The sequence below is a fragment of the Rhodamnia argentea genome, chromosome 3 (assembly GCF_020921035.1).
Source record: "Rhodamnia argentea isolate NSW1041297 chromosome 3, ASM2092103v1, whole genome shotgun sequence".
Taxonomy (NCBI): domain Eukaryota; kingdom Viridiplantae; phylum Streptophyta; class Magnoliopsida; order Myrtales; family Myrtaceae; genus Rhodamnia; species Rhodamnia argentea.
This window is the reverse complement of record NC_063152.1, coordinates 28,198,698-28,223,456: the sequence shown is the minus strand read 5'-3', so window position 1 is coordinate 28,223,456 and position 24,759 is coordinate 28,198,698. Positions and strand designations below refer to the sequence as shown.

At 41.1% G+C, this 24,759-nt stretch overlaps 1 protein-coding gene and 1 pseudogene across 2 annotated transcripts; one reads left to right on the top strand and one right to left on the bottom strand.

Moving 5' to 3' along the window:
- Positions 1-1,032: 1,032 nt before the first annotated feature.
- LOC115753502 lies at positions 1,033-10,010 on the bottom strand (annotated as a pseudogene).
- Positions 10,011-10,383: 373 nt separating this feature from the next.
- LOC115753493 (exocyst complex component SEC10b-like) lies at positions 10,384-20,270 on the top strand. 2 transcript variants are annotated; one of them, XM_048276698.1, is made up of 25 exons: positions 10,384-10,558; positions 11,043-11,138; positions 11,235-11,492; positions 11,600-11,674; positions 12,003-12,104; positions 12,260-12,310; positions 12,402-12,507; positions 13,703-13,822; positions 13,912-14,003; positions 14,870-15,038; positions 15,134-15,210; positions 15,329-15,427; positions 15,519-15,609; positions 15,857-15,942; positions 16,025-16,198; positions 16,890-16,948; positions 17,028-17,151; positions 17,274-17,366; positions 17,464-17,610; positions 17,880-17,977; positions 18,225-18,309; positions 18,729-18,787; positions 19,013-19,111; positions 19,193-19,276; positions 19,815-20,270. In XM_048276698.1, exons 2-25 carry the CDS (start codon positions 11,043-11,045, stop codon positions 19,891-19,893), a joined length of 2,523 nt encoding a protein of 840 aa, XP_048132655.1. In that variant the 5' UTR covers positions 10,384-10,558; the 3' UTR covers positions 19,894-20,270. The 2 variants fall into 2 exon arrangements, with proteins under 2 accessions (XP_048132655.1, XP_030547975.1); XM_030692115.2 differs by having other exon boundaries at positions 10,387-10,618.
- The last annotated feature ends 4,489 nt before the right edge of the window (positions 20,271-24,759 follow it).

Sequence of the window (24,759 nt, the reverse complement as noted above, 5' to 3'; positions counted from 1 at the left end):
AGTACACAAGGGTCGGGTTTTAATATATCAATTAGACATACTACACAGGACAGAAAACTAAGTCTGATTATATGAACTTAATCATGCATATTTAAGGATTGATATTGATTAGAGGTAAGGGAAACCAATCTCCTGTTTCTCTTATCTTAGGCCATCAATTGAATATCATAACGAAACACAATCGGGAGCCGCAAGCATAGACAAGAGTCGACGTAGAAGATTGCTCTGATTACCAAACATGCACGGTATTTGCACGAGATCGTCCCCCGTCTAGCCTAGCTAACCTACTCATGTCCGAACTTCTAAACTAAGCAAACCATGACTAATCATTGTGGCCAAGCTTTCTATGAGATCGAAATTAAGAGGAATATCAAATGAATATCGTGTGCAAGATGCCATATACATAGAGTTTGATGTATCTTGAGAACATTGACGATTGCAAAGAGTTTTGTAAGCAATGCCTTTCACAGAAAGAATGACGATGAAGCTACCATTTCATATCACCGTATTTAAATCTGAAGCTTTTGAAAATCAATTTCATCTCTTCATTGCAAATTCGAAGTGAACTCTCTCTCTGTGTGTGTGTGTGTATATATATATATATATATATGTATATGTATGTATATATCAATTTGGTAGATCAAGCATCAATGCAAGTGCAAATGCTAATTTGAGAGCGGGAAGTGAATGGGGATTTTCTTTTATCTTTTTTTGGGCCAATTTGTCGATATTACTTTGTTCGTGCCGCCAGTGCAAAGAGATGGGCCTGGGCTTGGTCCAACTTGAGTGGTGGGCCTTCCGAGCAGAATGTCTTCTATTTAATGAAAATCAACGTCTTTGAACCTTACCCAAAAAAAAAACGTCTTTGAATGTTAATAAATGTACAACCAAATGAATGGAACCGAGGAAATATAGATGCAAAACTAACATTGAATTGTAAGGACAAAAATAGCAATTGTCGGTCATCTTTGCTCTAATAAAACAAAAATTTCGAAATGAAGAAGATTATTTGATTGATGAGATGGTAATACATCAATCTGTCCCCGCCTCCAAGTGATGGAAAGAGGACCCATGTGACACATTGACCTTCACATCCCGCATAATCGCCCTCCCCAGCTTCATCTCGGCGTTGAGCGTCGGTTCTTTGATAAGGGGACGCAAATCCATCCGCAGGAAAAGACCGGCCCTGTCTTCCAAGTCTTTCTTGTCACGCTCCGATCCCGAGCCCACAATAACTCTACCAAATCGCCTCGGGTCAAAAAGGACGACGTTTCAAGCATGTCATTGACCCATTATTTTTATTTTATTATTAAGCGCATGCGGAACGTGTAACTCCCAAACAATTATAAAATCTACAGAGATAAAAAAGTAAGATGTCAAACAAACAATCACATCAATTAACAAAACAACGATCATTTTTATTTATTTATTGTTAACCATGGAAAGTACGTACACAAACCCCGTCTCTAGGCCACTTTCTACGGTTCTCGCAAAAAATACCCGTTCAAGGTTGGAGGTTAACACTGCTCCATGCTACTAAAAAAGAAGCCACGCTTACTTCTAGCTTTTCATAACTAAGGCCCGAAAAATGGTTAACAATAACGAGATGAGATATAAAATCTCCATAAGTCAACGCCTAAGTCCGAGGAGGAAATTGACTTGCTCAAGACAGTCTAAACATGCAGGATAATATTGATAACATATCAATAGCGCGCGACTCTTGCCACACTCTAGCTACCACACGACCAAGTATAATATCACAGTGAATCTTCAATCACATGCAAACTTACCCCGCCTTAGTCTACATGACGAACAGTTCGTATCATAACAGCCAACAACATATAAACCAAGATATTCAATCGAAACACTCATCACAGTCTCATACACAATATATCACACGTGTTCCGGTTATTAGAGGTCATTAGGCCCAGCGCACACGACCGGTGTGACTTAAAACTACGACCGGCAGTGTCTACCGGCATGACCAAGCTTCGTCCCTTACTTCCGGCGACGACGTCCGATAGTTTATAAGATTCGTACGACTAGTACGACACGTAACTACCAAGAATCCCTATAGGGGCTTCGGTTCTTCATAAGCCGCAACCGACGTCTAATAAGTCATGTTATTTCGTACGACCGGCATGGCACAAACTTACTAGAAAACCGTACGACTAGCACGATATAATCTCATCATATGAGCACCCAAGCACATCAGACAATCAAGTCAATTCTTATCTTTGCATTTAATTCAATGCACTCACAAACAATCGTGCTCAAAACTTGACCGAAGGCCATTTTTATGCTCAAAACTCGGTCCACACGTAGCCACATAAATATATATATATCATCCACAAGATTTTGCAACCATGAACAGGGTGATCACTCACATCAATTCGGACAAATAGCAGTCATTATACAATCACCCAATAATAATACAATAATCGCCAAATAATAATACCGTAATAATTAATTAAGGTAAATAATTATTCCGATCACATTTAATTAATCTGACTTGATTAATTAATCAAGATTCCAATTAATATTACCAAAATATTTAGCAAGCTCGATTTCGGATAAATAATCCAATCACAAGCAATTAAATTATCTGGCTCTTGCTAAATAATCTAATTAGTAGTTAATAATATTAAATCTATACTTAAACGCAGTTAATTTTCTATTTAGGATTTAGGGGTTAACTCACAAACTCCGATAGTCGGTGTCAAATTGAGTACGACGGCGATGACTTGGGCTTGAGGTGTTGCGGTTCAACTTCGGTTCCATCTCGGTTCGGCTTAGTTTGTGGACGTCATGGGCTCGGGTAAGATTTTCGGGCAAGGGAGCTTCGGTTCAGGTCTCGTCATCGGCACGGGCACGACCTTGGACATGGCTGGATCACGAGCTCAGAAACTCGATCATGTGGGCCCAAATTCTCGACCACTTGGCCCACGATCTCAGCACATGGGTTTGGCCACACAGGCATAGGTTCTCGGCCATTCGGCCCAATTTTTTGGCCACGGCCCAGGCTCACGGGCACACTTTCCCGGCTTAGGGCCTAGGCTCACGGGCACACTTTCCCCACTCACGGCTCAGGCTCACGGGCACACGGGCCAGAATAGGGCACGGTCTGGTTTACGGGTTTGGGTCGCGGGACTCGGCCTCGGTTTGGCTCGGGTCGGGCACGATTCGGGTTTTTGGGTCCAGAAGCAGAGGGCTTCGACGGGGTCGTGGGCCTCAGCCAAGCTGTCGCGGCGGCCCGGATCGCGGCTCGCCGTAGTGATGGGAAGCTCGGGTCAAAACGCTGGCCGACGGCTTGTGGGCTGTGTACCTCGGGTGAGGCACGACTTGTAGTCTAAGATGGCGCAACAGTAGAGCAGGGGGTTCGGGTGAAAGCGTGACGTGGTCGAGATGTGGGGGGGTCGAGTGAAAGTGGTCAGGGAAGGAGGACGGCGGCGCGAGCCGCGTTGGCTCTCGGTCCCTGAGATCCCGCGGGTCCAAGATGGCGCGACGTCGTTGGGGTGGAGGCTTCGGGGGTGGTCGCGGCTGGTGAGCTCGAGTTGACCGCGACCAGCGGCTTCTCGGGCTTGGCGACACTCGGGCGACGGAACGGAGGGCTCGGGGCTGCAGGCTCGCGGGTCCGACTCGGCTGATGGAGCGACAATGGGTCGCGGGCACGGCTGCACAGCGACGGTCGAATGGGGGAGGCAGAGAAGAAGAAAAGAAAAAGAAGATGGTGATGGGCGACGACGAAGACGAAGCAGAAGTGAAGAAGAAGAAGAAGAAGAAGAAGAGGAGGAGAGAGAGAAGTGGGGTCACGTCGTTGGCGTGGGGAGGGGGAGGGGGAGGGAGGCTGAGAGAGAGAGAGAAAAACGTGGGGAGGGGGAAATTTGGGCGGCAAGAGGGGGGAAGAAAAGTCAAAAAAACAAAACTTGGGGAACGGAACAGGTGATGTCAGCATGGAGAGAGAGGGGGGTTCACGTAGGCGGCCGAAAAATTGGAGGGGGTTTCGGTCAAAAATAAAAAAAGTGGGGCCCATAAATTCAAAATCAAATAAAATCTAGGGACATTTTGGCAAATTGCTAAAATGATATTGAAAGTCATTTGGCTCAATCGACTAAGGATAAAATTGAGATTTTTGCATTTAGAGTTCAGACAAAATTAAATTTTTCGCGCAATTAGTCTTTATACTACGAGTCAAAGTTTGACGATTCAAATTTGACTTTTTCTAACAAACGTTATGGAATAATCAATCATCGTCCATTAAATTTTCAAAATTCAAATTTATTTTTCACGCTGGAATTTACAATTTTCTCATGGATGTTGAAATTCCAGGACGACATATTTCTCGAGTCCTTTGATGAAGTAACTGTGCCTTTCGGCCAATGTCCTCCTCTCTTCCAGGAAATTCTCTACAAAGACCTCATCGGAGAGCATGGAAGCAAGTAAATGCTGAGTCTGCAAAGTGACCAATCTGAAGGTCGGGAAAACCCATGTTCCTAGACAAACCGTAGATAAGGTGGACGAGATCGGGATTGCATTCGGTCTCTTGCATTATTTCCGAGGTGCTGGTGAAGGCGAGGAAATCGAAAACCCTGGCCAAGTATCTTTCACCGTGGAGATTCTTATCAGAAGTGAAGCCTAACAGGCTAGTGAGTGTTTCTCTACTCAAAAGTGATTCTCAGCAGTTTAGATGGGTTCGTTAAGATCACTCCTTTTACGTTGAGGTTGGCTTCTATGGCCTTGGTATGCGCAGATTCCATCTGTGGCACGGTTACTTGGAAGTCGTTGGAGCCATCACAGTTAATCGGAATCATCTTAATGCCGGTGAGCCGTCTCATGTCCCTATCAAATCATTTGAACTGAGAAACATCAATATTCCAAATCTGAAAATGTCATTTGTTTTGACCTAGGAACGTTAGGTCAGAGTGATACTTTGTAGTAATGTGTGGTTGATCAAGCAGGTAAATATAATTGAAATACCGCATATTTATGAGCTTAGTATAGCGGCCTTGAGGGGACCCAGATCCAAAATTATTCTCATGTATACTTCTCTCGTTTGTTAAGCATGTTTATACATACATGTCCCATGATTTTATTCTCATGTAAGTTTTCGAATTTTTTTCCCTCAAATTTGATAGGGACATAAGATGGCTCACCAATGCGTGGATAATTCCGGATAACTGGGACAGCTCCAACAACTTTCAAGTAATCCTGCCACAAATAGAATCAGCGTACATCGGGGCCATGGAAGCCAACATCAACGTAAAAGGAGTGATCTTAACGAACCTATCAAACCTGCTGGGAATCACTTTGAGCAGAGAAACACTCAATACCCTGCCGGGCTTCACTTTTGAGAAGAACATCCACGGCGAAATATACTAGGCCAGTTTTTTTTATCTCCTCATCTTCACAAGCATCTCGGAAATAATGCAAGAGATCGAATGCAATCCCGATCTCGCCTGCATCATCTACAGTTTGTCCAAGGACACGGTTTTGGATTGTTCATCGGGGCTATATATGACAAAAATACTTGATAAACAATATAAGAGAGCACAAGAAGGGACGGTACCCTACGCTGGATGATACGAGGAAGGATCGAGGAAAGCATCAACAGGAAAGCCATTAATGAGCGTCTCGCTGGCTCCGGTCGCTCCATCGCTCATGACAATACCATTTGGGTCAAAAGTCGCCTTATCACGTCGGACCCTTCCCATCAACTTGGCGACAGGAGAAGCAATGTAATGCCCTAATAATTAGTAACAAGGGCAACACCCCTTTTTTTTTTTTTTTTGGCGAAATTAGAGAGACAATGTTTATCTTTTGGCTATCCACTTCCAGGAGGCCGTGATAGTCTTGGAAATTGGCGACGTCCTTGAACTTGCCGGCCCCCGTCTGAAGTGCAAATGGATGCCGCAGGTCTGTTCTTTATACGCCCTTCTATCAGATCGAACCAAAGCTGCAAACAATAACGCAAAACAAGGTGAAAAAAATGCGTGTCATTCACAAAGTTGGGAAGCCATGTCTGTGGGAGCTTGCGAATGGGGCAGCGCATGCTTTGTACCCGGCGACATGTTCCCACACATCATCACCAAAAGCGGATTACTAGACAAAGAGCTTTGGCCACTACCAGACCTGATTCTCGGCAAGACCCATCTGGATGACTCCATCAGGATTCCGAGTTGGGTGAAAGGGGTTCTTGTGGAGAATCCTCGTCTAGCCCTTCATTCCCCGCAACCTTTGAAGAGCGGCTGTGTTTTTCTCTCTCTCGAAACCCGTCGACTCGTGTATGTTAAAGTCGTGTTCTTTTTTTTTTTTTTGGCTGGCTTCCAAGATAAGAGGGGAACTACACTTTAGTGAGTTCTCAATCCCAGGACGATATTGAGAGACGGTACAGGAGATTTGCCCGTTATTTATAAGCGGCGGACCGATTTACACTCCCGTGGCCAATGCGTGTGAAAGCAGAATGACACTGTTCAATTCAATGGAGTTGTTGGAAGATCAAACGCATTTGCTTGCGTGTCTTCCTTCCTCAACGTCATCGAGAGTAGTAGGCCGTACGCAAACGAAAACAATCTTTGCATCTCTATAATCTAGTGCTGATTGGTCTAAAAAAAACGGAAAAGAAAAAAGAGAGAGGCTGGTGAAGAAATCGTGTTACAGTATTCAACGCAAAAGTGTTATGGAGATAATTTGTAAATAAATCCCACTAGATTTTTTGGTTTTAACATTCTTACATGGACTTAGAGCTAGGCTTCCGAATTCGTCACTCACGCACCATGTTTATTTCGCATATGCGTGGCTCCCCATTGTTCTATTTCACGAGGCTTCTCTCGTCGGTTTCGAATAATTTACACGCGATGATATGTTAACTTATTATCCCACGTCACTTAACTATTTCACACGCCTTTCTTCCAAATGGTTCTAGAGATACTTGTACATGAGAATGGACGTGGAAAGATAATCACACATTATCACTTGATTATTATGCTTGATTGGGCCACCTAATAACCTAAGTTTTTGAGTCGAGCATTTTAACAATTCCGTGCACTTTTCATGTATAGAGATGGTATCCTAAATGACTAAAGGGGTCGCGGTTAAATGAGAATTAAGAATGGAAGCAGGATATATTTATGGCCTCATCTAAAGCCTGTCTTAGCAACCCTTAATTATTCTCCAAACCCCTCCAATATCAGGCGCTGGTTTGACATAAAACTTCAAAGTCGAGTCTGCAAAATAGTCGGATTTCCACAATTCAAATGAAACCTATGGAAGGGTCATCTAGATAACAAGTCACGTCGAGGGTCGGCAAGATTTTCAATGCAAGATTGTCAAAGTCTAAGATCAAAGATCACAAAGATTTAAGATCTGAAATGGGAATTTAGGCCCGAAAGTACAGTTGTTGCAAAACAAAATTACAAAAGCAATTTAGGTTTGTCGAGAGAGCAAAATCAAGGGCAGCTGTGTGACAATGGAATGGTGTCACTTAGCAGCGGAAGGATCACAGAAGCTTCGCCACGAAGAAAAGGTCGCTGGGGCCCGACTGACGTCCTTATGGGCGGCGGCTCTTGGCTGTCTTTGCAAATAAGCAGTCCTTTTCTCGCCAGCTATGTCGCACAGACACAACAATTCTTTTCTCGTCAGCTGTGTAGCATCGATACGATACAATATGAGATATGAAATACTACACGATACGATATGCAGATATTTGATTTTTTAAAAAATAAAAAAATTTGATTTATTATGACACGTTATATATTAAATATGTATTTTTTATTTTATAATTTTTTTTATCGAATTTTTTTTTATGATTCCACGTATTAGATTTCATAATATTATTTTTATCAATTGGTTTTTTGCGAGGTCTCAATGGTAGCTGTCACTAGTCAGTCATAAATTAGGGGAAACGTAAAGCTACCATTACCGCCCTTTTGTCTCCCCATCGACCCTGACCGGGAAAACAACACCCTCTCTCTACTTTCTCTCTCATCTGCGCATCAAAGCACCCCAAATGTTTCCTGCATCGACGAACCTCTCGTGTCTCTCTCTCTTTCGATTTCAGCTTCCAATGGGACGAGCTCTATTTTCGTCTAGTTTCGCTGTCCATCTTCAACTAATGAGCTTCCCACCCATTATCCTTTGAAGAAGGCGAGCTGAGGCGAGGCCGGCGGCCACGAGGCGTCGAGGGGCCTGGTCTTCTGATGCGAGGCAGCTTTCTCCGCTTCCCTCGGAAACGACGGCCGCCGAGGCGTCGATGGAAGGCGATCGTTGAGCTTTTATTTTTTGGAGAGAACCTATAATAATTGTGTTAATTCAAGATTTAACCCTTTTTTTTTTCAATTCAATCCTAACCTTTTTATATTTATATCTATTCAATTTTTTTTTGGCCAATTTTCCTGAAAATCGCTAACGTCTCGTGGCCGGCGCTTACGTGGCGCAACCGATACTGATGTGAATAATATTTTAATAATATATTTTTTATTTTAATTTTTTTTCTTTTCCTTTTCTAGCAAGGTCGACCTCGCCAGGTCAAAGGGAGAAAGAAAGGGAAGGAGAAGAAAAAAAAATATTAAAAATTATTCACTTCAGCATCAATTGTCAAAATTGACCGAAAGAAATGGATTGTCATATATGTTAAAAGTTTAGGAATAAATTGACAAAAAAAAAAGATTTAAAACTGAATTGGTATACTTGCCCTAGGTTTAGATCTTTTTTGTAATTTTCCCAACTTTCTTCAGCAAATCTTTTAGCTGATTAGCCTCTCTTCCGGGCATTTCATATGTCTCGGTCCCGACAAGGTTTCAATTTTCTCTTTGTTCTTCGAAGTTTGAGATTCAACTCTTGTTCAAGGTTGCAACGTTTGCACTGCTTGGATGTGCCAAAAAAAAAAAAAAAAAAGGAAGAAAGAATAGATTCAGAGCATACAGACCCTAAGTATAGCCATTTGTCCTGAACATGTAAGACATTGTCGACACTAGCCAAATTTTTGACTTAAACTTGAAAAGGCGAATGGCCCAAATCAAATCATAATAATATATTGGGATAAGTATCGTGGAAGTTTTAAAACTTATCACGAAAGTACAACCGAGTGCTAAAACTTTTAAGAAGTATAATCAAGTCCTAAAACTTATTACGAAAATCAATTTGAGTCTTAAAACTTTCCAAATGTGCAATTTAGTTAAAAATTTCTTACAAAAGTATAATTGAATCCTAAAACATTCACAAAGTGCAATCAACGGAATGACTTGATTTTATCAACTTGACAAGTTTTATGACTTAATTGTACTGTTAAAATGTTTCAAGACTCGATTGAACTTTCCGATAAGTTTTAGAGCTTAATTGCACTTTTTGAAGAGTTTGATGACTCAATTGCTCTTCGATAATAATTTTTAAAACTCCTAACACAGTTTGTTCCTCATACCTTTAACCCATTAAGCTCGCTCGATGAAATGCCTGACGACACTCATCAATCATGAAGGACGTCTCTCACTTATTCCATAGTTTATACTTTATGCCTTTACCCATCCTATATTGTCATATCTCATAGTTTTCTAGCAAAGTATTTGTACAGCCAAATGAATTGAACTAAGGAAATGCAGATGCAAAACTAACTTTTTTTTTTTCGTCGAAATGCAAAACTAGCTCTAAAATGCGTATGCATTATGTGAATGAATCTATTTATATCTCTTAATGTTTTTTCCCAATTTTAACATTTAAGAGACAAAGAAATCGAAAGGGCTAAATGGTCAGAAGGCTAATGATCGTACATTCAAAGAATTGTGTCTTTTTTTGTTTTTTTTCAAATTCTTTTCCTATTTGCAATCAATGAAAGAAAAAAGATGAAAGAGATAAATATTAGAGAATGCATTTGAGATACGTTCTCTTCTTGGTCCATTTTTATTCCTTTAAACTTAAACCCAATAAAAGACAAAATTTTCGAGGATTAAAATGAATAATTAAATTTTTATAATTCGAGCATGAACTACTTGGCAGAAGCATACCATGTTCTCTGCCATATGGCAACGATGGAGGGGAAATCAAAGCGCCGCGAATACGTGAGAATGCTCTCTAAACTCCAGCTTATACTATATATAATAATTGATAGCGATTACTGTCATAATTTCCTGTTCTAAGGATGAGAATTCTTCGTTAGGCGGATCATAAACAAGAGACAACACAATACATACGAAAGGAGCTAAAACAAAGCGGCTGGTCGGTTAATGTTTACGATCCCCTCCCCTGTTATTGTAATAACAGTCTTTCATTGTTGCCCATGCCCAATTCCAAATCCCATAAAATAATCAGCAAACAAAAGCAAAGTAAATAAACAAATAAGTAAATAAAACGAAAAATGTGACAGAAATCGCAGCTGGTATTCAGAATTATAGAATGTCATAAATGACCTTGGGATTTTAGCTCGTTCGTAAAGTATCCCAAGGATGAAATCGCCATATTGAATCGAGTGATCTCTCTCATTGTAGTTTTCGCAGGAAAAGTAGTCTCTCTCTCTCTCTCTCTCTCTCTGTAGCGCTCTCGATCTGCTCCTACCGGAGGACAGAGGAAGGTGGAATCCATCTGCAGCATTTCTTCATCTCTCTCTCTCTCGCTCATCTAGCACGACGAGGTGCCCTTTCTCGTTGGTCTTCCCCTTTACTTTCTTATCTAATGCCGAGATCGCTTCTGGGTTTCCGTTTTCTCGTTCAATTGTGCATTTCATACCAATTCGCGGAAAGACATAGCGTTATGCATTGGTTCCAGTTTGTTAGGATCGCATAGCTGCTGAATGTAGCGTTCTTTAATCTCGGTTCAGCTTAATCTGCTTTGCGAGATGTGGGAATTGTATGCTTTGTTGTTTCGAAGCAGTTGAGCTCAGTTCGAACCCAGTGCTTCCTTCGTCGGGATTCTCGAGCCATTAACGGAGGAACTTGAGCTGAATTTGATTACTAGAGCTGGCAGTTGTGTTCATGATAAGAGCTTGAAATTGTGTGACTGGATTTAGAGCTAGAAAATGTGTTCATGCTGATTATTTCTTTTGGTTCGCGAATTAGATGAAGGAGACTAGAGATGGACCCAGGAACGATAGAAGTGCGAAATCTTCATCGGTCAGTTCGCTTCCGCTTATTTTGGATATGGAAGACTTTAAGGTAAATACCACGGAGTCGTGCTTTGCTCGTGTGAATTTTGTATTCTAGGATGATCTAAGTTTGGTCAACTGGAAATCAATGCTTGTTTCCTTGAAGGGGGATTTCTCCTTTGATGCATTATTTGGTAACTTGGTCAATGATCTCCTCCCATCATTCCAAGAGGAGGAAACTGATTCAGCAGAAGGACATGGTAATATCATTGCAAATGATGTTTTGCCGAATGGGACTCTTAGAGCTTCAGCCGATGCTGCTAAATCAGCGCAAGGGCTTTCTACTCCTTTGTTTCCAGAAGTTGATGCTCTTCTGACCTTATTCAAGGATTCATGTAGGGAGTTGGTTGATCTTCGAAAACAAGTATGACTTAAGGAATATCATGTAATTTCACAGTTTGATGCAAATTGTTGTATCAGGTTTACTTTTGATCTTCTCCCATCAACCTGAAAACAAGTATTGCATTCCAGGTTGATGGCCGACTCTATGATCTCAAGAAGGAGGTCTCAGTTCAAGATTCCAAGCATCGTAAGACACTCGCTGAGGTTCGTAGACATGATGTCAAGTATAGCGTCCTCTAATAATTTTGAAGGACTAAAAAGCGCAGGATAATCTGGAGTCATGTTGCTGTCCAAATTCAGTTTCCAGGGACACAAATTCAAGTATTTGTGATTCTTGAATTTCTTGGTCCATTGTGCGATGGCCTTGGCCCTTTTGTTGTCCCCACTTCTGGAATCAATCAATTTATCATTGATTTTCCTATCGCATGATAGAGCTTCTACCATGTCTGTTCCATGTGGCCTTTGTGGACTTTATTATGACCGTAAACCTCAGTTGCTCTTACCGTGCTTTGCTACCTGACCTATTTTTCAGCTTGAAAAAGGTGTAGATGGCTTGTTTGATAGCTTTGCGAGATTGGATTCCCGAATTTCCAGTGTTGGGCAGACTGCTGCAAAAATTGGAGATCATCTTCAGGTGAGACTTGGATAATTATGTCGCTGTGTAAATGGTCATTGTATCTGCAGCCACAGTATAAATTCATGTTCAATGGTCAATTCAACCCTTACCCGTTGAAAAGTGAAAAGAGTCTTTCTTCCCCTTATCTTAACTAACTTAGCATTATTTATTAGAGTGCAGATGCTCAACGTGAAACTGCAAGTCAGACAATAGATCTTATAAAGGTATTTCCACATGTATTTTATTTGATCTTCCATTGCATGGAGATACCATCCGATTAAGTTTGGTAACATTAATTACTATTGCATAGTGCAGTACCTGATGGAGTTTAATAGCAGCCCAGGTGATCTAATGGAGCTTTCACCTCTTTTCTCTGATGACAGTCGTGTTGCCGAGGCCGCTTCAATTGCTCAGAAATTGCGTAAGTGGAATCTCAGTCATGTAGCATTATAGTGCTCGCATCGATGTCGCTTTTATTTTTGAAATGTTATTCCTGCAAAAAGCTTTCTGAGATGCCTTCTTCGTTGTTTGACTGGTGGTTCCTGCTGTTAAAATCATGTGATTGCATGCCTGCGTGCCTTTGTACATATATGTATTGAAACACATGTTCATGGGCGTGCGCAAAGAGAGAGAGAGAGAGAGAGAGAGACTACCAACCCCCCAAGTTTTGCTTTTTAAACTAAATATTTGTATGCCAGTGTTCTCCTTCTTTCCTAAGGCAACTCTTTCTTTTATTTAGATCCGCCATCATCCCCTTTACCCTGTGAAGTGAGTTCCTTCAGCTCTGTTCATTTTTGCTGTTCTTCTTTAAGCATGAAGCACAATCAAAATAATAACAAAATAGATGAGTTGTGTGTGCTACTATCCAAGTAAGGGGGTTTTATAAATAGAAATGTCTTTAGTTAATGGAGAAATGAATGCCCTATCATTTTAAGGAATGAGTAACGTTGAGGCTAGCAAAAAGTCATGCATTTGTTTCTTACCGGAATTGGAAGAGGGAGCAGAGGATTACTGTGCAATCCATTATGAGTGCTCTTGCCTGATGATGACAACGCAGACTCAAATTAAAAGGCACAAATGTTTGCTGAATCATTGAAAAATTGCCCTTGCTTTTGTTTGTGAAATTCATGAGCATGAAAAATTAGCAAAAGAATAGGTTTAACAAGTTGAATAAGGTTAGAGTTGGAAAGGTTTAACCTTCAGAATAGGGACGTTCGACAAAGTTAATGATTATGTCATATCTCTTGTGCTTGATTGACATGCAACTATTAAATGAGTCTTGCCTTGGATGTGCGGTCGTTCAGCTTAGTGCAATTACTTCAGTACATGAAGTATCCTAGTTTCCCTTGGATTTGGGAAAGAGATTTTTGGAGAAAGAAAGTCAGATGATGTAAAATTCAATATCATGGCATGAACCTTCTAATAATTTTGATATACATCACTATCGCTTTTTATGTCTTGCAAAATTTTTGTGCCAACACCATCCCATGGAGATGAAAATCAAGCTATATCGTCCATTTTGGCCATTGACTTTGCCTTGAATACCCATCCTGTATTTTTTATTTGTTACCCTCATTTTGAACAAGTAGAATTTATGATATTATTTTCTGGTAAAGGGTCATTTGCTGAAGAAGATATTGGAAGACAAGGCATAGCTGTGTCCTCAGAAGTGGGAACTGCTACTGCTAGCCGGGGGCTGGAAGTTGCTGTTTCTAACCTCCAGGATTACTGCAATGGTATTGTTATTTTTATAAATTCCTGGATTAAATATCTTAAAGTGAAATAAATCTAATAATAACTTGCCTGTTTTCTGTTAAATCTTCAGAGTTGGAGAACAGATTGCTGGCGCGATTTGATGCTGCGTCACAGAGAAGAGAATTGTCAACAATGGGTGAATGTGCCAAAATTTTATCTCAGGCATATCTCTTTATACTATCTTCCATTGGCATTGTTCTTGAGTGTCCACTCATGAACACATTCCCGTACTTCCATTGACTGACGCACAATTGATGTAGTACTCCTTTTGGTTTTGTCAAGTCGCCATCCTTCACCTCACCATCTCATAATCATGGGATATGTTTATCCTTTCCCTCTCTTTGTTGCCTTTCCTGTTGATGCTATCTCTTGGGAATTGCTTGAAGCTAAATGTAACGTACCTAAATTTATTATTCCTTAATAACACGGTCAGTATTAAAACATTTTTGATTTTTAAACAAGGAAGAAACTGTCATTACTTCACACAACCATCTTGCTTCATGTCCCAAAGGCCCTGGGATACAATGCAAAGATCAAGGAATTTCACATATTTGCATGTTGATAGTATTCATTCCATGACATCCTGCAATGGGCATTCCAACTTTAAGAATATCTTTGGTTTTCTGGTACTGAAGTCAAAACCGTGGCAGTTGCCACCATCTATATCATATATATCGTTTTGGACAATAACAAGAAGCACATATTTAGATGCTGCTACATGATGGATAAGATTAGTTTAGCAACAATTTCAACAATCCCCTAGAATTAAGTGAATGGTCATTAACAAAAGAAGAAAATCGGTTGCTCAGAGATGTCTCTGAGATATATGCTACCTGCTCTTTTGAAATCCTGATTTTGTTGAACCTTGTAGATTGAAATAGTTCTTGCATTTTGTGTTCATTTTTATTAGCTCCTTGTCATCTACTGCTTCTAGATTTACTTGGATGGATCTGAGATTGTTTATACGGAATTCCAGTCTGTCAAGGGCACTTTTCTTTGAATCATACCTAGTTGCTTCTGTATCGCAGTTTAACAGGGGAACCAGTGCCATGCAGCATTATGTGGCAACACGACCTATGTTTATTGATGTGGAAGTCATGAATGCAGATACAAGGTTGGTTCTTGGTGAACATAATTCACAGGTTAGCCCAAGCAATGTGGCTCGTGGCCTATCATCCCTGTACAAAGAAATTACAGGTTTGAAGCATTGGCATAAATCCTACATCGAGGGTCCTAATTATAGTGCATATTGACATCGTCGTTCTTGTTCTTTCTTTCTTATTGTGGAGTAGATACTGTGCGTAAAGAGGCGGCCACCATAATGGCTGTGTTTCCTTCACCCAATGATGTAATGTCAATATTGGTTCAGGTGCTGTAAAACACTCTCTCCTTTCTAACTCTGTACTTCAGTTGTCTCTGACATATTGGATCGTTTTTTTACATACATTCTGTTCTTGAAGTGCTTCAAAAATTTTATGTTTGCGCAGAGAGTGTTGGAGCAGCGAGTTACAGCCCTTCTAGACAAAATACTATTGAAGCCATCTCTTGTAAATTTACCTCCAATGGAAGAAGGCGGGCTATTATTGGTGAGTAATCACCAGGATGAATGTTAGCCTTACTCCTTGTGCGATTCTAGCAGGAGCTGACTTTTGTTTCTCATCTGCTTTGAGGCTTCAGTACCTAAGAATGTTAGCAGTGGCATATGAGAAGACACAAGAACTTGCTAGAGACTTGAGATCTGTTGGCTGCGGTGACTTGGATGTTGAGGGTAATGATTTGATAGTATCTTCATTTCTCTGCTGCATTTTTAGAGCTTTCTGCCAAGAGGAAATTATGTATCACTTGGAAAAATAATACATGTAAAACTGAAAGCATGTTACTTTCTGTTTTAACTTATTCAAGAGATGACAGCTTAGTTTCAAGATGTATTTTCCTTCTAATCCCAATCATTGTCACATATACGTTCAGTTCGTTCCAGACATATTCTAATGGCTAATCTCTATTGAATTCTTTAGGCCTCACGGAGTCTCTGTTTTCTTCACACAAAGATGAGTATCCTGAACACGAGCAGGCCTCTCTTGGACAACTTTATAAAGCAAAGGTAATCATCAATATTTTTTCATTTTCCTAATTCATTTTCTTTTTTTTTTTCACTAGCATGTTTCATGCCTTTTGCTTCACAGATGGAGGAAGTACGTGCAGAAAGCCAGCAGCTTTCTGAGTCAACTGGAACAATTGGCCGATCCAAAGGAGCTTCAGTTGCATCTTCCCACCAGCAGATATCAGTTACTGTTGTAACAGAGTTTGTGCGTTGGAATGAAGAATCTATATCAAGATGCACCCTGTTTTCCTCTCAAGTAAAGCTTCTTCTTGCTGACATCAGTTGCAAAACTAGGCAGTGTCTCCTATGTTAAATCATAATTGTGGCAGTGGACTAGATTGTAGGCATGCTGGATAGTGATCTTCCAGGACCAATTTGAGAAGATAACTAGTTTCTCATGGCCAAAAGATCAGGGTAGCTAATGAGCATTAAGACCTTTTTAGTGTAAAGAGATATTTTAGAATGTTCATTTAATAAAACGTATGTAAGTTGTTCCAAAGATCCCAGTGGCAGTTGTCTGATTATTAACTTCTACGTCTCCTTTTGTGTGTGGTTTGTGCTGAAGATCTCATATGGTGAATAGTGCGGTGCTCAAAGTAAAATTTACAGATGTGAGAGATGCATTGGGAGCAGATCTTAAGAATAACAAATGAATCAACTTCAATGAAGTGCCATAAGATATTAAGATCATAGTGTCTTTACAATCTTTGACATATTTATTGTGCATTTTGGTGGTAATTCTCATCGGGAACTTCAATATACACAGGAAGAATTGTGGAAAAAATTGATGGAATATCTCCAACGGCACAACAGTTTTTGTTGCTTGATTTATGTGATGGGAAACACATTGCTTAGTCATAGAGGTTTAGTTATTCCTTATGCAATGATGGAATAATCTAATTACGAACATTGGTTTCTGATCGATTCATTTTCTTATTTATATGCAGCCTGCTACACTTGCAGGTAATGTGAAAACAGTTTTTACTTGCCTGCTAGACCAGGTAAGGTCTTTGCCCCGTATTACCTTGCAATTTTTTTTTTTTTTTTTTTGCGTGGTACTTATATTTTCTTGCAATCCAGGTGAGTCAGTACCTAACAGAAGGGCTTGATCGGGCTAGAGACAGCCTCACCGAAGCTGCAGCTTTGAGGGAAAGGTTTGTGCTGGGCACCAACATTAGTCGAAGGGTAGCTGCTGCTGCTGCTTCTGCTGTAATTATCTGATCACAGGCCTTCCATTGGATTTTGTGTCCACTCTCTATGACTATGCACTTTGTTGCATCTCCTTGTGAATTTCCTACTCTAATTAAAAAGATGGATCGAATCTTGTGTAGGCTGAAGCTGCTGCCGCCGCTGGTGAGAGCAGTTTCAGATCTTTCATGGTTGCTGTACAACGCAGTGGTAGTAGTGTGGCTATAGTCCAGCAAGTATGTCCAGATGCCCTTTTCTTTTTGTTGTTAAAATCAGCTGCATGAGGAAATAGCTGCTGATCGATATCTTGAACTGGTTCGAATTCTTTGTCAGTACTTCGCGAATTCAATATCTCGGCTCTTACTACCAGTGGACGGTGCACATGCTGCTGCTTGTGAAGAAATGGCGACTGCTATGTCTGGTGCTGAATCTGCTGCCTACAAGGGTCTTCAACTATGCATCGAGACAGTAATGGCTGAGGTGTGTGTCATTGAATGTTCTATATGATGTGTAGACTTCTCATAAAATGAAATTTTCATATATCATGTGTAACTCCTTCATTAATGAAAAAATTGTGAAGTAGGTTGTCCTAGCTCTGCAGGTGGTTCTTGAAATCAGTAGGTGTTTGTTTATAAAATTTTTGCCTTGTAATGAACCCTTCATATATTATTTTTCTTGCTCTCTTTTCCACATGTTCATCAAGCCTCACCCCTCCAAAAAATTCTGGGGAACTCACCACCATGATGCAGGTTGAAAGACTGCTATCAGCTGAACAAAAGGCAACAGATTATAGGTCACCGGATGACGGCATAGCTCCAGATCATCGGCCAACGAATGCCTGCACACGGTAGGTTCATTTTGATAAAGATTGGTTCAACTTGTGAGAGTAAAACTCATGTGAACCTCTGAGAACATTGTTATTTTTTGTGACACAAACCTTAGGAGCAAATAAAGCATGCTCATGTCTCATCCTTATTTATCCAGATGACATTCTGTTTCACCTTCAATCTACTGTACTTACGAGAAGAATCTGAAATTTCTGTCTTGTGAGTGTTTTCGGGCTCATCCTAACGTTTCTCTTTTGTACTGACTAGGGTTGTGGCCTATCTTTCTCGTGTGCTTGAAGCTGCATTCACTGGATTAGAAAGTCAAAACAAGCAAGCGTTTCTCACTGAACTGGTATCTACTTTTGTTGGTTTTGAACTGAGCTACTAGTGTGCCATTTTGTATTTGCATATTTACATACCTTGAAAGGACTTCGCTTTTCTTTCTGAATTTTCCTACATCGCTTAATTGATATTGCTAGATTTGCTTTCAAACAAGTTCAGAACTTCATTGCGAGCCATCCCCATAGGCTCTTCATTCTTGTACATAAATGCCCATTTGGGTGTTTATACATAGATGTGGAACCACATAGCCACAAGTTTTGTGAATTGGTCACAAAATGAGAAGCTGGATCTTGCAACCTAAAGTTCCTTTGCCTGATTTACATTCAGTTGCATGCTTATTGTTCGACATCATGCAGTGGCTTTGATTTTTCAGGGTTTTATTGAATTGTCAATGTGTTTGAATCTAACTTTCTGATGCTATGAATTCAGGGAAATCGCTTGTACAAAGGGCTGCTTAATCACTGGCAAAAGTTCACCTTTAATCCCAGGTAAGTAGCACTCTGTTTGGATCACTTATTTTCAAAATTGAATCTTGTCCTAATTCATGCTTTGATGTTTGGCACATGATGATAGTTGTATGCACTTATCTTTTTCTTTGGGTGTGCTGGCCAGCATGTGTGAATATTATAGTCTTATTAGTTGAACTTCTTAATTCTTTGTAGGCATCTTTCTTCTTCGAAACATAACTTTTTGTCCTGTCTTCTCTTCTGTAGTGGAGGTCTGCGGCTGAAGCGTGACATAACCGAATATGGAGAATTTGTGCGTAGTTTCAATGCTCCTTCCATTGATGAAAAATTTGAGACGTTGGGCATGTGAGTCAAAGGCCGTTTATTCTCCATTGTTTGCTTTGACATCACTGTATTCTTAATAACACTTTATTATTTTGCTTGCAGCATGGCAAACGTCTTTATTGTTGCTCCTGAGAGCCTCTCCACATTGTTTGAGGGAACTCCTAGCATCCGGAAAGATGCACAAAGGTATATAGGAGCTACTGGCAATACCATATATATTCCCCTGCCCCAAGACAAAAATGCAGCCTGAAAAAAGTAACAATTTAAGTGGATGTCATGGTATTCCCAAAAAATTCAAAGTTATGCAGTTGCTTTTTTGATGGATAAATCGCTTTTGGACCGGTGGTCTAGATTCTAGGATACAGTCTCATGATGAGGTCTCAGAGTGTCCATTCACTCGAAAGTGCTCCGCTTCCTTCGGGAAGAGGATTTATCTCTCCAAAGAAAGATTCATTTGTTCCTCTGCTGAATCATGGGAATTTCGGGTTTTGCTCAATAGTTGGTAGAGTGTTATAATGGCATACCATTGAATCTGTTTTCCACAGCATGTTGTGGCTGAGAAGTAGATTTAAAAATCAAGTAGTACATCAAGTAACTTGGGTAGGAAATGGTTAAGAACAGAACTCGGTTATGAGACTGTTTAGATCTTCTCTCTCTCTCTCTGATTTCTTGAAATGCAAATCGCATTTGCATGAGTGATGACTTCAGTTTGCTTGTAAAACAGGTTTATCCAGCTTAGAGAAGACTATAAGAGCGCAAAGCTAGCAGCCCGACTTAGCTCCCTATGGCCAAGCTCTAGTTGACACTTGATCCCCTGTCAATACAGTGTTTACCACCCTCATATAGTTGGGCGGTTCATCTCTGGTGCTCAATCAGCCGTATCGTACTTCCTCGGCTGGATTCTTCTTGTAGCACCCATGAGGAAACTAATTTGGGGGTAAAGCTGGTGCCGGACTCTTCGGACTTATGTCAGGATTATGTCAGTTCTCCTTTTTCCTTCTACTTGGTCGTAAATTTTGAGTTGTGGATACAAAGATGAATTTTGCCATAGCTACTATTTTATGAATTATCAGTGCATAATTTATTTATTCTTCAGATGCGAGTCAAGGCATGAGTCAGTCTGGTCTGTATTGCTGTTGTATATGAAACTCTAGGATGAATGACAAGATACTTTCGAGTAGTTCTTTCTTTTCTCTGGACGAAGAGTTATTGGACAGCCAATTCTGTTTTAAGATGAGTCTTTTTCTCCCATTTAAGTTTAATGTGCTTCAGGATCCCAGAGTTTCGGTTTAGTGTATCTGCAATTTCTCAGAGTTAAAGCAAGGAGAATCCTCTTCTACGTCCTTGTAAAGTAAAAGCTGGGGGGTGAAATCGTAATGCTCTTTTGATAAATAGAGGGATAAGGATCGCAAATCCATCAACTTGCACTGGTCACAGATTCGCAAGTCACAAATGAAGGACCATTTCCTTGGTGTCTTGGAGATGATGGGTTATCATGGTTGGCTGGCGTTGGTGGATATGACTAGAAACTTGATTTTCTTGTTGGAACCAAGTTCTTTTCGGACGATGCGATATCGACCCCACCCTGATCGATTGGAGACAGTAGCCTTTTCTGGGCCTTTCTCTGGGTTTCTGTAGGTTAGGATGTAATTCGGTACTGCATTGGGAGGGGACGACGTGGACATCGACTTCGTTTATGTATTTTGTATGTGGCAAGAAGTGAGACGAAGTGATGAACTGTGCAAGTTGAGGTCGGAGCCTTTGTGGGATTTGGAGTTTCCTCTGCTCTATTTGTGTAGATGTATTTTCGTTGCGTTTAAACATCCAATACCTTGAAACAGCACAGGCCAACCTTTGAAGGTGCTTCAACTTTTAACCTGCAAACGGATGCCCTTTTGTTAGGAGAGAGCCGGAAAGCCTCACTATCAAATCTCCATACCAAATTACTCTCTCTCCCTCTCTCTCTACGAAACATGTGTATGTGCATTCCATTTTAGATAGATAGCGATTGATCCAAGGAAAGTGCAACGTGGGGGGTGGGTAGGTAATGGTGCAGTGCAATCGCGACCTTTCGAGAGAGCGAAGGGCGATCCCGATCACTCCTTTTGCCAAACCCACATTCTCTCTTACCCCGCTTTGCAGTAGGATCCAACTCACCCATATCTCTCTCTCTCTCTCTCTCTCAGCACGCAACATTCATACGCCAACGATAAGAAAGTGCCTTCAAGAAGTTGAAGAATGGAAGACCCACCTCTTGCAACATCATCGTCCACGCTCAACCGGTCGATTTCTCGTCGTTCCCATCCATCTCTTTTACGGAAAAGTTCGCATCCCCAATCTGTTCTTGGTCTTCTAGTAACTAAAAGCCGCAACTCCCCCCCACCTCTCTCTCTCTCTCATCCTCGCTCTCGCTGCCTAATAACCAGATTGCTGGTCCTTGTTACAGTGTCCGAAATTCGGTCGGTTTCACCATGGACCACTGCTAGCCTAGTGCTTCTCCTCCTAACCACATCTACCCATATCTCCCCGAGATGGGCCAGTAGAGTTGCTGATTGTGGTGCAATCTATCACTCCCATAGATTTTGCTGGAAAAGCCATAATGGTGCAAGAAAAAGGGAATGCAAAAGTATTTTGGTGGTCCATTTGGTCAGGACGCCTCTGTCTTTACGAATCCGCGCATCATCGATCAGGCTAATCATTTCAACCAAGACTAACGTGCTTTGCTGGGAAGAATCACAGCAACATTGCTGCGACTAGTTGCTCGATAGTTAGCCGACTGAAGCGGGTTACGAGTGGCATGCTCTGAGCGTCGGAACAGCATTTCTTCTTATAATATGACGAAAGAGTATATTGTACAACCATCTTTCTTGCTCCAATCCACCGGAAAAGTAGCAAAAAACTATTACATTGGTATCAATTTAGTCTTAAACCTTTTAATTAGATCAATTCAGTCATAATCTTTTTACATTTGTACGAATTGAGTCAATCTAGTTAATTTTTGTTGAACATTGCTAACGTGAATGCCAGCATTGGTGTTGACATTTTTTATAATATTTTAATAAATTTCTAACTAATTTATATATTTTTGTTCTTTTTCTGTGCTTAACTTTCTTTCTATTTTTTCTATCGACCGGCACGGACCACTAGCCGACCCTCGCCAGCTCCGGGCGGGGCTTATGCGGCCGACGCCCAACCTCGGCAAGGGCCACTACGCCCTCGCCATATTTAGGCTAGGCGAGGCGCGACGGCCCGCATTGGATGCCCTCGCTTGTGGCCGGCGAGGGTAGGGCGACAGCCCTTGCCGGACAACAAGATAAAAAAATCAAAGCATAGAAAAGAATAAAAAACTATAACATATTTAAAAATTATTAAAAATGTTTACGTTAGCGCCGTTCGTGCCACGCAGGATGATTGACGTCCACGTCGGCGATTTCCAACCAAAATTGGTTTGACGGACTCAATTGACACTAATACAAAAAGGTTTATGATTGAATTGGTATCGATACAATAAATTAAAAAAAAAAATTTGATACTTTTCCTTTCCGATCCACCTCACCCTATCTCTACCACGCTATCTGGCAAAGTCAACCAATGAAGGAACGTAGGAGTCAAACCGAGCGGGCCGGGCCGTAACCCCGAAAGTCAACTCAGACGAATTTGTATCCGTAGTGTTATTTCCAGCCTCATAGACCTTCCCAAGGAGCGGCTGCCACGCGCTTTCAAGAATAAATGCAATTTGCTTCCGAACGAGGCATCGGATTCGACGTTCACAGAGAACCAAGCGAAGGGGACGTTCACGTTGCTATGACAATTGAATCTCCTCGTTCACCCTATAACATCCCCATCATGGAGTCGCCAACTCAGGATTCAAGTGATTTGAGGACTTGCTACAGTCGAGGAGTCGAATGAAAACCGATCTCATTTCGCTCTGCATTTTGAGGGGTAATCACGCCGCGAGAACTTAAAACTTTCGTTAAATTTTCAATCAAGCCAATGTGGCGACTTTTTTCCCGGCATGCTCGGGGCGTGTGACGACTATCTAACGGTGTCGGTACTTCACTGCAGGAGATCTCATATTGAATAACAACAACAAAAAAAAAATGATCTTAGATAATTGATTATATTTGATTCGCAATGGACGAGCCCGGTCGCGGTGGAACTAGCGGGAGGCGGATTTTTGCTTTTTTTTTTTGCCCTTTATGTTTTTGTCCCCTCTTCCCCTTTTCCTTTTTGCCCCCACGAAGCAAAGGTAGGGGGCAAAAAAAAAATAATTAAAAAGGAAAAGGAGAGGTTGGTGGGGCCCAGGAGATCTAAGCAGACTGCAAGATGTCGATCCATCCAGCCTCGTCTCGTGGACCTTTCTTATCCAATTTGCACAACCCAACATTTGCGATGCCTGATGGAGCGTCTAGTCATCGTTAGCAGCCCTAAGTGAAACCTCGACACAGATGATTTGTGGGTCTGCCACATCGCCATCTCCGGGGAGCAATTGACCGGAACGACGATATTGGAATTTCGCGTCAAGGTGTAGGACGACATTGATAAAATTAAAAAAATTTCTAATTGAATTAACATCCTTATAATTGGTATATTACGAATTGATTAATTTACTCTAAGTCATAGATCGTATAATCTTCTTTGTTTTAGAAATAACGAAGTATGGAATCGACTTAGACCAATCAAATTAGGGGTGATAGGTTCTCGATTTGGTCCGATCCCATTCTGGAATTGAGAATTGGACCGGTTTCCGGTTTCAAGGACCGAGAACCGAACTTGATTCGGTTCCCGGACAATTCAATCATTGAATCGGCCGCATTTTGTTTTTCTTTTTTGTGCTTTGTCATTAATTTTCTTTTCTCTCATCTCGTTAATTGTATCGCGTTGTCGCTAAACCTAGCAATCATACTAAGAGTCTTAGGTTTACGGTTTACTTTTACATTTAAGATTTTTTTTTTAAATATTATTCATACTGATCCGGGCGGTTCGGTTCCCCCTAGATCCGAGAATCGGACCGGCTGTACTGCATTCTAATTCTATAGAATCGAGAACCGGATCGAAGCCATTATGAAGCGAACCAAATCGGCCGGTCTGATTAGTTTTCGATCGATCCATTATGCTCAACCCTAAATCAAATCGTGCGATTCCGTTTGATTCCGGAAGTCCAAATTGAATCGATGTCATTCATGACTTTTCGGGACAACCCAACTATGCCCACCCTATGGAGCTCCAATGCCAATGAAACTTCCTTGCACGATCCAGAAAGAAAGGAAGGGAAAAAAAGAAAGAAAAAAAAAAAAGAGATACTTTGTACTATACACACGTCACGATTTGGGGGGAAAGGACGGATCGAAGCTCCACAACGAGCGGCTCACAGTCGAAACCAATTTTTTTTTTCTGCTCTTTGTCGGTAAATCCCAAGGGAAGGGAAGGGAAGGCAATCCATCCTTAAGCGCGTGGACTTTTCTCGCCTCGACAGCATGTCCGAAAGCTTCAAACCCCAGTTGTCCGAAAACTTCACTTTGTTGAGGAACCGCCCTTTGACATTCCCCCAAAAGTCAACCCCCGAAACCACCTCTGGTTTTTCCAAGTGCCCCACTAGCGCCCAAAAAGAAAAGAGGAGAGCACTAGCGATAAGGCGTTCTTAGATGCCATCTCTCTCTCTCTCTCTC

Excerpts from the sequence above, each read along its gene's own strand:
- LOC115753493 (XM_048276698.1), top strand. The coding sequence starts at position 11,043 with ATGAAGGAGACTAGAGATGGACCCAGGAACGATAGAAGTGCGAAATCT. Across the intron at positions 12,105-12,259 it reads AAATTGGAGATCATCTTCAG|AGTGCAGATGCTCAACGTGA; the intron begins GTGAGACTTGGA and ends ATTATTTATTAG. Across the intron at positions 19,112-19,192 it reads AAATTTGAGACGTTGGGCAT|CATGGCAAACGTCTTTATTG; the intron begins GTGAGTCAAAGG and ends TTTTGCTTGCAG.